General features: G+C 33.9%; 1 protein-coding gene across 1 annotated transcript in view; it reads left to right on the top strand.

The window, feature by feature from the left end:
• Positions 1-10,869, top strand: part of LOC129002759 (putative fatty acyl-CoA reductase CG5065) — a 72,521-nt gene extending 61,652 nt beyond the window's left edge. Inside the window, exons 5-9 of the mRNA XM_054430798.1 lie at positions 3,606-3,715; positions 5,103-5,295; positions 5,996-6,244; positions 7,294-7,551; positions 9,364-10,869. Coding sequence (XP_054286773.1) covers positions 3,606-3,715; positions 5,103-5,295; positions 5,996-6,244; positions 7,294-7,551; positions 9,364-9,526 — 973 coding nt within the window. The 3' untranslated portion in view covers positions 9,527-10,869. The remainder of the gene's footprint in view (positions 1-3,605; positions 3,716-5,102; positions 5,296-5,995; positions 6,245-7,293; positions 7,552-9,363) is intronic.
• The last annotated feature ends 2,335 nt before the right edge of the window (positions 10,870-13,204 follow it).

Below are 13,204 nucleotides of genomic sequence, written 5' to 3'. Positions count from 1 at the left end.
AAATAGATCGAACTGTGGGGATGAACCCCTAAACGAAATTCCCTTCTAAGTTACCATTCGTCCCTCCATTTAATCATAACCACAATACAAACAATAATATGCTTATAAATATTCGTTACGCAAGTCTTCTTCAAAAACATAGTTTTGACGCTCCTAAACTGCAACTAAAAATAACAAACTAACAAAGATCGTATTTAAGTACCATGGTAACGTAATGATCCAAAGTCAACACACAAGACCTGTGATACCATCCAGGGTAACATCCTGTCCACAGATTTGGGAAGTGTAAAATCAAATTGGCAATCTCGTTTTACGCCCCGAGGTCACAAATACTGAGCCTGAGTCTACACGAGGGTTGTTTATGTTCAGTGGCCACTTGGGGCAGCTTGTGTGTCAACGAGAGAAACTGATGGGGCGGTTCACGTTTGCACAGTCAGTTACAGTTTTAAATTAACATAAGAACACTTATTTGCTAGTAATGCACTACGTACCATTATAACTGAAAATAACTTAACATTTGAATAGTATTCGAAAGGGTGTTTTACTAATTATACCGGGTATCCAAAACCACCCATACACCCCTTTCAAAACGATGGAAACCATTTCTTACAAACAAAAAATAATACAGAACTAGCTAAATTGGACACGGTCTACCAAATGGTGATAATTTCAAATCCAAAATCAAACCGGAAGTGGCTTTTTCAGACCGGAAGTTGACTTTTTTAAATGTAAACTACCAATTTTGATTACAGAATTGGATTATACGTTGAAAAATACATAACTTTTGTCTAAAAACTTTTTTGAAAAAACTTGTTTTCTACCTCTAATGCCCCATTAAAGTCAATAATTTTTTATCATTCATCTGTCAAAGTTACTCGAAACAATAATAGAGAAAAACAAATAACAAAGATTACATAAAGACATGTGATAAATAGTATCAGCTGTTCATTGTAAACACCTTAGCAATTGAGTTAAAGCTGGCCTACAATTTGCTTAATTTCATTTTATTTTAAAAATAAATCATTTGTTTTTACATTTAAGGAGTCATAAGAATTAAACTTAGCAATGTGTAGACAAGCTGTTACTCAATTGCTAAGGCGTTTAAAATAAACAGCTAATTCTATTAATCATATGTCTTTATGTAATCTTTGTTATTTGTTTTTCTTTATTATTGTTTCGAGTAACTTTGACACATGAATGACCAAAATTTATTGACTTTAATGGGGGATTAGAGGTAGAAAACAAGTGTTTCAAAATATGTTTCATGTTTGTGACAAAAGTTATGTATTTTTCAACGTAGAATCCGATTCTGTAATCAAAATTGGTAGTTTACATTTAAAAAAGTCAACTTCCGGTCTGAAAAAGCCACTTCCGGTGTGATTTTGGATTTGAAATTATCACCATTTGGTAGACCGTGCCCAATTTAGCTAGTTCTGTATTATTTTTTGTTTGTAAGAAAAGGTTTCCATCGTTTTGAAAGGGGTGTACGGGTGGTTTTGGACACCCGGTATACAGTATACCCAAATGCCATCCAGCAAAAGAATTTAAAGACAATCAAGTAACAAGATATTATTTTCAAACAAATTTGATGTGTTATCAATGTTAACACTCCTGTCGTTAACAATGATGCCTAAAGGCCAATGGAATTGCTTTAGTTACGAAGTTTTCTCTTACTTCGGCGCGAGAGGGCGGGTTCAATATAAGTAACATTTTAAAGATTTGGTCCACTTTTACTCTTAATAATTGAAAGTCAAATCATTTATACTTTAATTATTTCATTCAAAATGCCTTGAAACTAAGAAACTTTAATTAACTCGTGGTTAGATCCATTACCTACTAGCGTGTCTTGCAACGGGGTCAGTATACAAAAAGTACTGTAGTGTGTACTGTAAACGAAAAGCTATCACAATACAGGTGATACAAAACTTGTCAATAGTGTAATTTTCTAACATTTTTAACGATATATTTTAGTGAAAATATGATCTAGAAAATGGATACGGTATTCACTTAGTCTGCAGGTTTGCTGCGGTAAAAGAATTTTAAAAAACATTGTATTTAAAAATATTTCTCAGAAGACTTAGGATAACAGCTGAGGTTGATACAGTAATAGAATCTTAACTTAATTTACAATGAATAATTTATTTTATCAATGACGTAAAATCAAGTGCATTTGACAGTTCTGCTTGTTTACCCTATAACATTATGAGTGCTTCTTCCTCTATGATGCAATGTTTAAAAATCAATATTTACATCTAAAACTCTCACCTCAGAACTTTGAAAGCCCGCGGGGCAGAGTCCTAGGTCAATATCAAAGGCGGAACAGTTCTATATGTATCCTCGGAGCTAAAGCTTTATTTTTGCCCAGTCGATTCAGTAGTTTTTGAGTTCGGCTCTTACGAACACACAGACAGACACCACCTCTTTTTTATAATAGTATATGCTATTTACTAATGTTTAAGTCACAGTTATGCTGAAATACTCAAATGTACATAATTTATATACACACGTATGAACAATAGTCACATTTTATAATACTACAATGTAAAAAGAAACCGTGTGTTGTAGCTACTAACAATCTATGGTGTAAGCTCTAAGTAACATGAGAAATCACCCTGTTAAAAACTATCACAATATTTACATATTACATGATAAATACCATTTGTAAAACCAATTCAGCTCAGACGTTCTGGTTTATCCGCACGATATAGAACATATGGGAGTCAGTGATTTGGAATTATGACGTGTGCAGGCTCATCCATCTGAATAAACTTTATCGCCATTAAAGTAATGTGCTTATGCGAATCACTTAACTTTGCTCGGTCATTCAATAAACACTCAATACTTTGAGATGGGATAACTCACTTAAATAGAATAACCTATTTCATATATTTATGAATTTGACTTTATGTCCTTATTAGTGTGTTAAGTAAGTAGGCTAGGGTTTAAAGCCTGCTCTGTGCTGGCCGTGTGTAAGTACAACCTTTGTACAACTAATTTAGCAATAGGTTTTACATGTCAAAATAAAACAAATAAATGGAATTATTCTTTTTACCTCATCGTTTTGTTAGTGAGATACCCATAGTTTTTATTTAAAATTAATATTCTTGGAAATATAGAACATATAAATACATGCGTTTTTGTCTAATGGGATTAAAGTGAAATATAATTTAACAAAGCTGTAAATCCCGTATCTTGCAATAAGCATTGCTAGACTAATTACTAAAGAACAAAACTGTAATCAGCCAAGGTGCAAGAACGAATTAAATCTCTTATTACTGGCAGATATAAAATGTGAGAGCTTACATGATCAATCAAACTCCTAAATTGTATAAGGTGAAGTTTAATAATGATTAAAAGAACCCTCTGATTTAGCGAATGAAACTGGATTTTTGTATGAAAATGTGGATGGATATTCAAAGTACGATGTTGGAACAGAGATTTGTGAAATGGTTGCCATAAAGCTGTATATGACTATTTATCTTGACAAAACAGCTCGGTGACCAAGTACTCGGTCAAAGATGTATGAGAATTTTTTAATCTGATATTTGATTTAGTTTACATTCTTTAAAAAGAGTGTTTAAATGACATCTTGTGTTGTTTAACAGGTTACTTGGACCACACCCCAACTGCTACACATACTCTAAGAGATTAGCTGAGAGCCTTGTGAGCGAGTTTGGGACCCGCATACCTTGTGCTATTGCTCGTCCTTCTATAGGTATGTTTTTTAATTTTTACTGTAATGGAAAAGATATGAAAATAATATGATATCTGTATTTTTTTCTTTCATAATGAGACCACGTAACCTTTTATTCTGACATTTTAAAGAATGTGTATAAATTATACTCATTGAACTGAAAAATAAGAGGCCGGAACCTAAACGTAACGGTTTAGTGATTTTTCAGATCTATTAAGGTTTGTTATTAGTTAATCTTTGTTTTAAGGGGATAAAGTACTTTGTTTTCAAAATCATTAATAAGGATTATATTTTGTTTGTGTTTCTAAAATGTTGTTAAATAGTATAAAGATAGTATTTAAGTGTTAACTTGATAATTTAGATAAAACAATAAATGAACTAAAATTAATTACGACTTGGTTTACTCTAAAGTAATACTGTAATACACACTTTTATGATGTATCAGCATAACTGAGGACCTACATTCTCTTCTTCTGTTTCCCAAAGGAGGGGGAATTCACCCCTACTGTTTACAATTATTGTGTACATTAATTTGTGTAACCCAAGACTTAAAACGCAATGGGTCAAGTCAAATTTAAATTGATTTATCTTTGTATCAGATTTATTGTTACAATTCCGCTAACATTCTTAAAATTTGAGGGTTTCTTGTTGCTAAATTCAACTAGTAATTAAGAAATTTCGTTGTAGAATGGATAATGGTGTGTAAAATACCAGGGACAACAACTTAAATGTGAAACTAACACTTTCAGGCAAGTCACCAAAGTAAGTTCTATTTTGATACCACAAATGCAACTTTGTCATAAAATAAGTAAGAAATTGCCGAGTGATTTTAGTTTCAATAACCCATTGATTATTTTGCGCCTGGTATGTAGGAAAGAAAATATAATGTGCTAAGATAGACGAAAGTTGAAAGTCTAATTGCTAAACTATCATTATAGAGATAATCTTCATCTGATGTGAGCCACAAACTGTCGCAATGCTGCAGAACCGAATCAGCAGTAAGGAGAATCGAGAACATCCTATGTGATCAGCATTTAGTATGGTGCAGCTTACCCAAGAGTGCATCAGCATATTGTAACAGTCGCGGTTGAGGCATTGCTTAAATAATAACATTAAAAACTTATATGTCGTCTCAAGGTCTATTGTTATTGATAATTTAACTTTCTTAATTAATTTGTCTACATTTATTTGTCCTTTATGGAATCTACGGTATTTAATACTTAAAAATAAAAAGTCCATTTTTCAATTTTGTGGCATAAAGGTTGCCTCTATTTTTATTATTTTGCTATTAGGGAGAATATTAAACATTTTCGATGCAAAAAAATTATGATTTGGTAAAAGATTTGTTGTTTGACCGACATTGATTAATTTTAATTTAACAGTTAACACCCCTGTTACAATGTTACAGTGACTCCCGCTTACCGAGAGCCCGTGCCGGGATGGGTGGACAACCTCAACGGCCCCGTGGGTGTGATGGTCGGCGCTGGCAAGGGTGTCATCAGATCCATGTTGTGTGGGGAAGATAACAGAGCAGAGGTCATCCCCGTGGATGTCGCCATCAACGCAGTTATCACCATAGCTCACAAGCGAGCTACGCACAAGTATTTTATTTAGTTGTATTCCATTTGAGAACACTTACTTTCAAAAAGGGAAGGTGGCGTTGTTATTTTATTCCAAGACAGGGTAGAAGCTCCCCATAGTTTCGGTGGTTCCCACCAAAAACATAAGGGAGGGAAACCCCCAAGAAAACATAGTTATCGCTGTGGCATTAATTTTTTCAACTGAATTTTAACAAGCTCAAATTAAAAGGTTTAATTTTATGTAAAAAGTACAATAATACATTTTTGTATTATTGTTGATAACTCACCACTTCTATAATCTAGACATTTTTGAGTTTGGAAAGCAATTAGTCTCTAAAACCTTAATACGTTTAGCTAAAAACAGTTTAATTTAAAATTTAAATTTGTAATCGCCCTAAATGGGTATAGCATATGGCTTCATCAACAGTGGCCATGTTATGTATGATTACGTTCTCACTTCATAATTGGTAGCAGAAACTAAAACGAACAACCTTTTTAAATACATTTCTATAACCAAATTCATACAATTTTCTAACAACAGTTTCTGAATATCTTTATATTTCACAGCATGTTTGACATATTATTTCCTTAATAAGTTTTGTTATCCTTTCTCATTGTACGTTGTTTGTGTAAGTGTTTTCCTAGTTGAAACAACACTAAAACAAACAACACTATTAACTGTCAAACTCTCCTTCTACTCCATTATTTCGTTTCTCCTCAGGACCGATCTAGCAGACCAAGTACCAGCCTTCAACATATCCTGTGGTGACGTAGTACCCATGACTTGGGGCGAGGTACTCAAGAGGGGTAAACACTACGCCTACGAGTACCCCTTCAATAGCGGCCTGTGGTACCCCAACGGAACCATACGCACAAACCGCTTCGTGCACAACCTCATTGTCTTCTTCCTTCAGATTCTCCCCGCCTACTTCATTGACTTCGTGATGATTCTGATCAGGCAGAAGCGGTTGTAAGTACTTTGCTGGATTTCAAAGTAAGTTTTTTTTTTTGTGATTTATAAAAGAGGCTAAGAATCGTTCTGGATGCTTTCCAATACAAATATTATTTAAATTATGATACTACCGGTTTAAACTGATGGAATGCTGAAGAAAACTGTGAGAGTTTGAGAGATAACCAACATCAGGTTCAGTGAAGTATTACTAACCCTTGGCTTAATCTGGTAGCCTAATTAAATCTAATGTTTAGAGTTTTCCATGGCAATTAGATTCTTTGGCTTTTCTTTAAAGGGACGGATTTGATCTGTCCTTGGTACTATCAAACATACATTTTTTTAGTAAGAATCATTTGACAGCCCAGTGGGTTCAGGATCGAACTAATAACCTTCAGATTCAGATACTATAACCAGTCTGTTCCATAAAGGGGTCGAAAACCACACAAAACACAATGAACGAATAAATAACTGCAAAAGTTATGTTCGTGTATGCAATTTACATACTTTCATAGATATGGAATATGGTTTACTATGTAAGGCTAAGTTGTTACATATTAATATAAATCAATAGAGATACTATGGTTTTTATTTTCTATTAATATTCCTTCACTTAATACGTGATTGTATTCTCATCAACCAGAGAAAATTACAATCAAGGTTCGTTAAATATGTCAATAAATATAACATAGGTATTTTGAAGGCTTTTTTTACTTAAATTTAGTATTTCATCCGTGAAAGTATTTAATTATTTAAAAAGAAACTAGAAAGCTGAGTGGATATAGTGTTCTACTAGCTACTAGGTAAACCTGGTATTTGTAGCTCTTGATGGTTCAGAACTCCCATCAACCCCTATCATGATCAAACTGATAAATTGTACTGGCTAAAGAACAAGCCGATGTTCATCGGTTAGTATCTATCATCATTTGCATTCAACGCTTTTCCCCACCATCGCCTTCAAATATACGCACCCTTTTTGTAACGTCATTTTAATATAAAGCACTTTATATTTTAAGGGTATTTTAAATCGTAAATGATTTCACCCCACACTGGTTGCTTACTCTCCCCAGTATGGTTCGTGTCCAGAAGCGCATCTCTGTAGGGATGGAAGTTCTGCAATACTTCACGATGCGCAACTGGCATTTCCGCGTGGATCGGACCAGAGCTCTGACGGAGGATATGAACCAACGAGACAGAGAGATCTTCTACCTGGCCAACATGACGTACCACATAGACGAGTACCTAGTCAACATACTGCTGGGGGCGAGACAATACTGTATGAAGGAGCCTCTTAGTAGTCTGCCTACGGCGAGGAAACATCTCACCTGGTGAGTAGAGGAGGTATTGTGATGATAGAACCTATTAGTTAACCTATAGCACAATGCCGTGACACAATCAAATGTATAAGTCAATGATTGTACATCTTTGAAAATCTACGCTGATTATGTCTAAGTGCATTTTATTGGAATATTTTAAGATAAAATTGTTTTGGGACTCATGGGGGAATAAATTTCAAAATCTTGTAAACAAATACAGGGTGTCCCGGAACTCTCTACCAATATTTTAGGGCATTCCCTAAAATACATCCATGCATGGGCATTGTTCCTGGGTAAGAAACATACCTAAATATCATATTTAAATTGTCCGGAAGTCCTTAGTTACTCACACAGCCACCATTTTGTTTTTTTCAGTTATTAATTTTTTTCTAAAGAATGGTTAAACATACGAAATGGAAACTTTGAACAAACATTATAGACAACTAGACAAAGCTACAAAAAATTATGACGATTTTTCAATTTCATAAAACAAAATGGCGGCCATTTAAAATTTTGTTTCTTAATTAACTCAAAAACCCTTGATTTTATAAAAATTTTAAATGGCCGGCATTTTGTTTTGTGAATTAGAAAAATCGTCATAATTTTTTTGTAGCTTTGTCTAGTTGTCACAAATGTTTGTGCAAAGTTTCCATTTCGTATGTTTAACCATTCTTTAGAAAAAAATTAATAACTGAAAAAAACAAAATGGCGCTGAGTGAGTAACTAAGGACTTCCGGACAATTTAAATATGCTATTTAGGTATGTTTCTTACCTAGGAGCAATGCCCTAAAATATTGGTAGAGAGTTCCGGGACACCCTGTATAATAAAATGCATCTTTAAAACTGTTTGATATATTGACACTCTTAGTTTCAAGACGTTAGATACGTATAAAAGATTTTACATTGGCTCTCTATTTCGGCCAGTTACACCGGTATGTTTTGTAGCAACCCTGGTTGACACAGGGCTTGAAATGGACATTAAGCTAAGTGCTAAGCTAACATGGTGATTGCAGGCAACTACTAGTGTACTACTAGTTTGGTACTGCTAAGTACATTATGACCAGTTGATTGGTATTAGGCATTTAGTAGTGGAGGATATCAAAATGTATGTACGATTCTCGAAATAATAATCCATTTATTCATAATATCAAAACACTGAATTGATCATTTTATGGTATTTTCTTTATAATGTTACAGATATTATTTGATATTTGTTGGTTATTTGTTAAAGGGTCGAGCTACTTAAATATTAAAATAGTTCAATTGTTGTTGTTTGAATATGAACGCTGATTTTTGCAAATGTTTATTTTCCATACGATAAAAGTAGCATTTGAGGATAACACAAAAGGTAAACTATGGTTGAAATTAACACTCGGCTAGCACAGTTACGGCAGCATTGTCCAGAACGCCACAGTTAGCCTATTAGTTCAAAGAATAATTTGACTCAACTATTTAGTACCATGAAAATTGGTTGAGCAAAAAGCTAATCTAGTTAGTTAAATGTTCCTAAATATTTCATTAGAACATCAACAAACAGGGAGGAGGGACCTTATAGTAATTTATGAAATCTTGTATTGTTGCTTATCTGTAGTCTGAAATTATTATGAATGTGAATTCTATAAGGGGCTATAGTTTGGTCGTAAGGTTCATTCTACTTTGGCTTTTGTATAAATAGACTCACTTACTTACTAACTCCCATCCTTTGATACCCTAGAAGGGTTTCAGTCTCGCTAACAATTGCTCGTCATCTTTCCCGGTCACATGCCTACAAATGTATAAATAACATGTATACTAATAAGAAGCCTGACATAATGTGTGTGTCAGGTTGTTCTGGCTGGACTGCCTAGTCAAGGCCGTTCTGGGGCTGCTAGCTGCTTGGTTCCTGGTGGGCTGGGTGTCTGTGGCTCGATCTCTACTGGACTATTCTGCCACACATCTACAGAGACTGCCGTTCCTCAAAGCCTTAGTCCCACAGGCTAGTCCCTGAAAACATACGACAGTCAGCACTCCCTAGGTCTCAGGTTCTTGACAAGACCATAAGCCAATTCTAAACGTCATAATCTTTTTCATTTTTCTGTGTTTGAAGGTGTACCAAAGTACCATAAGTGATTAAAATTAATAATCACTAACTAATCGTCTCCTTGTAGCGATAAAAACATGTTATAATGGGAGAGTGTCTAAAAGAACAAATCTGTAAAAGGTTATTTTTGCTTCAAATTAGGTAGTGTATTTGCTATTGCTCACTGGTGAATAGCTACACAAATTGTCTTGCTAATTTCAGTTGGTTTTTCTTTTGCGCTTTAGTGTCACGATGACTGTAGTAGAATGTTTATTTTCACACTATCGAAACGTGTGTTCATATGTTCGCGCAATAAAAATCATACACAATTGAAAAACTAATAACTGTTCGGCATTCAGTGGAGATGCTGTTAAAAAAGTATCATGATCCAACGACTATGCACGTAATTCTACATTATGAACAATACAAAGCTTTGTATTGTTTAGTTGATGAATTAGTCTAACCCAGTTTGAATATTAAACGCAGCATTTGTACCGAACTAAAATTGTTAAGGTACATTTTAAGAATCATCTTGTTTCTCATAACAAACATAGGAGAACATACAACCATGATGGGGAACATTGTGGTAGTACAAACCTCTCGTGATTTCATATGTATATAGGTCACAGGAAGAGAACTATTTTAAGTTTAAGATTTTGTTTAGACATTTATGGATAACTAGTGGTCGTCCTGTGGTCGAAACTCGACCAAAAATAATTAATGTACAGACTTCTCTATTTTCTCCCCACACTGTAAAAAAAACATGTGATTGGAATTTCTTCCATTTGTTTTGATTTTCTGTTTACATTTTGTTGTTATTTCGTCACCATCATGGCAACCCATATGGTCCATGTTAATTTTTTGAAGTTTTCAAAATCATTTTTTGTTCTTATTTGTTAGCCTATTTTAATTTTTAAAAGCATTCTGCACATCTACAGGAAAATATATTTCCAGCAGTATGCGTAGATTTTCCCTGTGATGCACACGAGCTGAGAAAAAAGGTTTTAAAGAAACATGCTTGCCTATTAATATATAGATAGATATGCCGAATGTCATTGGCCTTGATAACCCTAAATATTGTTGTCATTATGTCACACCTACGAGACTGTATCACAATTAGTTGTAGTATGAATATTTGTAGGATTTAGGTTGGGGATAATACTATTAACTCGGCACCACAATGACACCGCAGCCAACATGGGAATGTAATCGACAAACTGCTGCAGCGTGTGTTACTGTATTTAGAATGTGTGGTGCTGTACAGCATTAGCTGTTGCAACAATAAAGTGTTTTGAATGTTTTGGTCTTTTATTTACTCAGTTTATAGATAGCACATACATAATCCCCCCTCTGTAGGATAAACCAATATGTTGATTGAGTAATAAATACAAAATGTGTATACTTAAACCAATATTTTAACCTAATTTCATAGATTATATCAGATTAATTTACATAAAAACTATATGTGTTCTTCGGCATAGCACGTGATATTAATTTTACGGAAAGTAGTTGAAAGTAAATCTTATAACACTTCAAATGTATGTTTACACTTAATAAAAACAGTTAATATACGTATAAAGACACTATACTGTCAGTTGTCTTGCTATATTTGTTTTAAGCATTTATAAAGTAGTTAAAGGCGTATTTTTAGTGGAATGTTATTGTTAGCGACTTACGGTATTTACTTTACTGATTTGCATATTTGTTTATTTTGATCTTTATGCTTGTTTTCCTTAAAAATGTATAAGAAAATCATCTACTGTTTATTGCTAGTTGGATGTTGTTAATGAATTACGTATTTTTTTACTCTTTTGTTACCTATTGTACTGTCTAAGTGTTAAATCATATTTTAAAGTTGTAATTTAAGCAACTTGAGCAACTGATTTAGGTAAGTACTGAATCCGTCATCTTAAAATACCGTAATACTACTGCATTATTGATCCCATGTTTAAAGAAAATTATACTGTTATCAAAATTTAATGTCCGTTGAAAATATAGTTAAAATAAAATAAAAGATAGTAAGTGGTAGTAATTACCACAATCACACAGATATATTGGTAATCGCCATATCTTCGCTGTGTTCTCTCCTCGTGGCGGGCACAGGCAGAACAACTATTAAGTGTAAATATAATATGTTTCAAGTGTTATTATACTATTTTCAGCCGATTTCTGTAAAAACTATTAAAACCCTCATATGGGTTGGATATGAGGTTGGAATTTCAAAAACGATTTCAAGGCTGTGGTCCGAAATTTTTCAGCTGAACTCACATTAAACATTTGTTTGAGTAGATAAAAAGTCAATGGTAGGACCTAACAATAACATGCATCTTATTGTAAGAAAACCTTTCTGCTAAAGATCTATAATGATCATATATTAAAATACAGATGACCAGAGAGCGCGTTTAGGCAATATAAGCCCTGCAGGTCTCGTAGAGCCCTATACAGGGTAGAGCCATTATTTACATGACAATATTGACATTGTGTTGGGCCGCTGCAATATTCTGCTGATGCTATTGTCTGTTGCCGATATTTGAATAAAAATCTCCAACAGTCATTGACAACTTTACATGATATAAGCAAACATAATAACTAAACTATAACGTATGCAAAGGTTATTGGTAAAGTGCGGGAATTGAACCTACTTTGACTACTTTTTTTTAGTAGTCTAGGACGGATGGTTTTTGTTATAACCATCACGGCTGTGAGCCACGTACTCCATTTATTGACAGTGAATCCACTCGATAACTAAATAACGCGAGCCTATTTTAATGTTCGCCAATCCATTCCATTGTTGCAATGAGTTAGTTGAGCTTAGTGGTTAGAGCGCGGGACTTCGTTCCCTGAGGTCCTGGGTTCAAAGTCCACCAAATCACCCATGGATTTTATCTAGATATTGCCACAACCCCTAGGTCTAGCCTGAAGTAATTTGAAAAATAATCCCGGGCTCGTGCCTAGCGTCCTTGGAAAGAAAACTTTTAGGCCTAGTCCCTCTGCTAGCGTAAGCAGGCTATAGTATAAGTTATTGAACCTTAATGTTATACAAACCAAATATTTTATTCTTATAATACTAAGTTAAATAAATGATTATACTCATAAATATAGTACATTCAACAATAACAATAAGTATTTGAAATAAGTGCCTCCACACGAGTTTTTAATTTTGATATACTTTGATAGTTTTTAACCTCCTGAATTAAAATGCAATTATTTTTAAACGGGAATTGACATTACTAGATGATAAAACTGTTCAAATATACGACTTTTGGAGGTATGTTATTGGCGTTAGGCCTACTAGAAATGGTCACCTTACCATAACTAGAATAAGCTACTATTTACTGGGGTGCTAAGTGAAGGTGAGATGAAGATAAGAATAAGAACATCGTTGATTAAAAATAAAAATTATCGTTGACTAGGGACACTCATACGTGTGATTAGATTAAGTAAGGAAAAGTTTGGGTTATAATGTTGGATTATAATGAGTTGTTAGTTTATGATTACTCCAGACTGTTTTTGTACAATTAAAACCCTGAGAAGAAACACTGCAGAAAGTCTTCAAAAACGCAGTTAATTTGCCAAAATGGAAGTATGGAAAATCTCTTTTCAGTG

Source organism: Macrosteles quadrilineatus, unplaced genomic scaffold, assembly GCF_028750875.1.
Source record: "Macrosteles quadrilineatus isolate MER2022 unplaced genomic scaffold, UCM_ALF_1.0 Scaffold_9__3_contigs__length_116548681, whole genome shotgun sequence".
NCBI lineage: Eukaryota > Metazoa > Arthropoda > Insecta > Hemiptera > Cicadellidae > Macrosteles > Macrosteles quadrilineatus.
The sequence above is the reverse complement of the archived record's forward strand: the minus strand, read 5'-3'. Positions and strand labels throughout refer to the sequence as shown.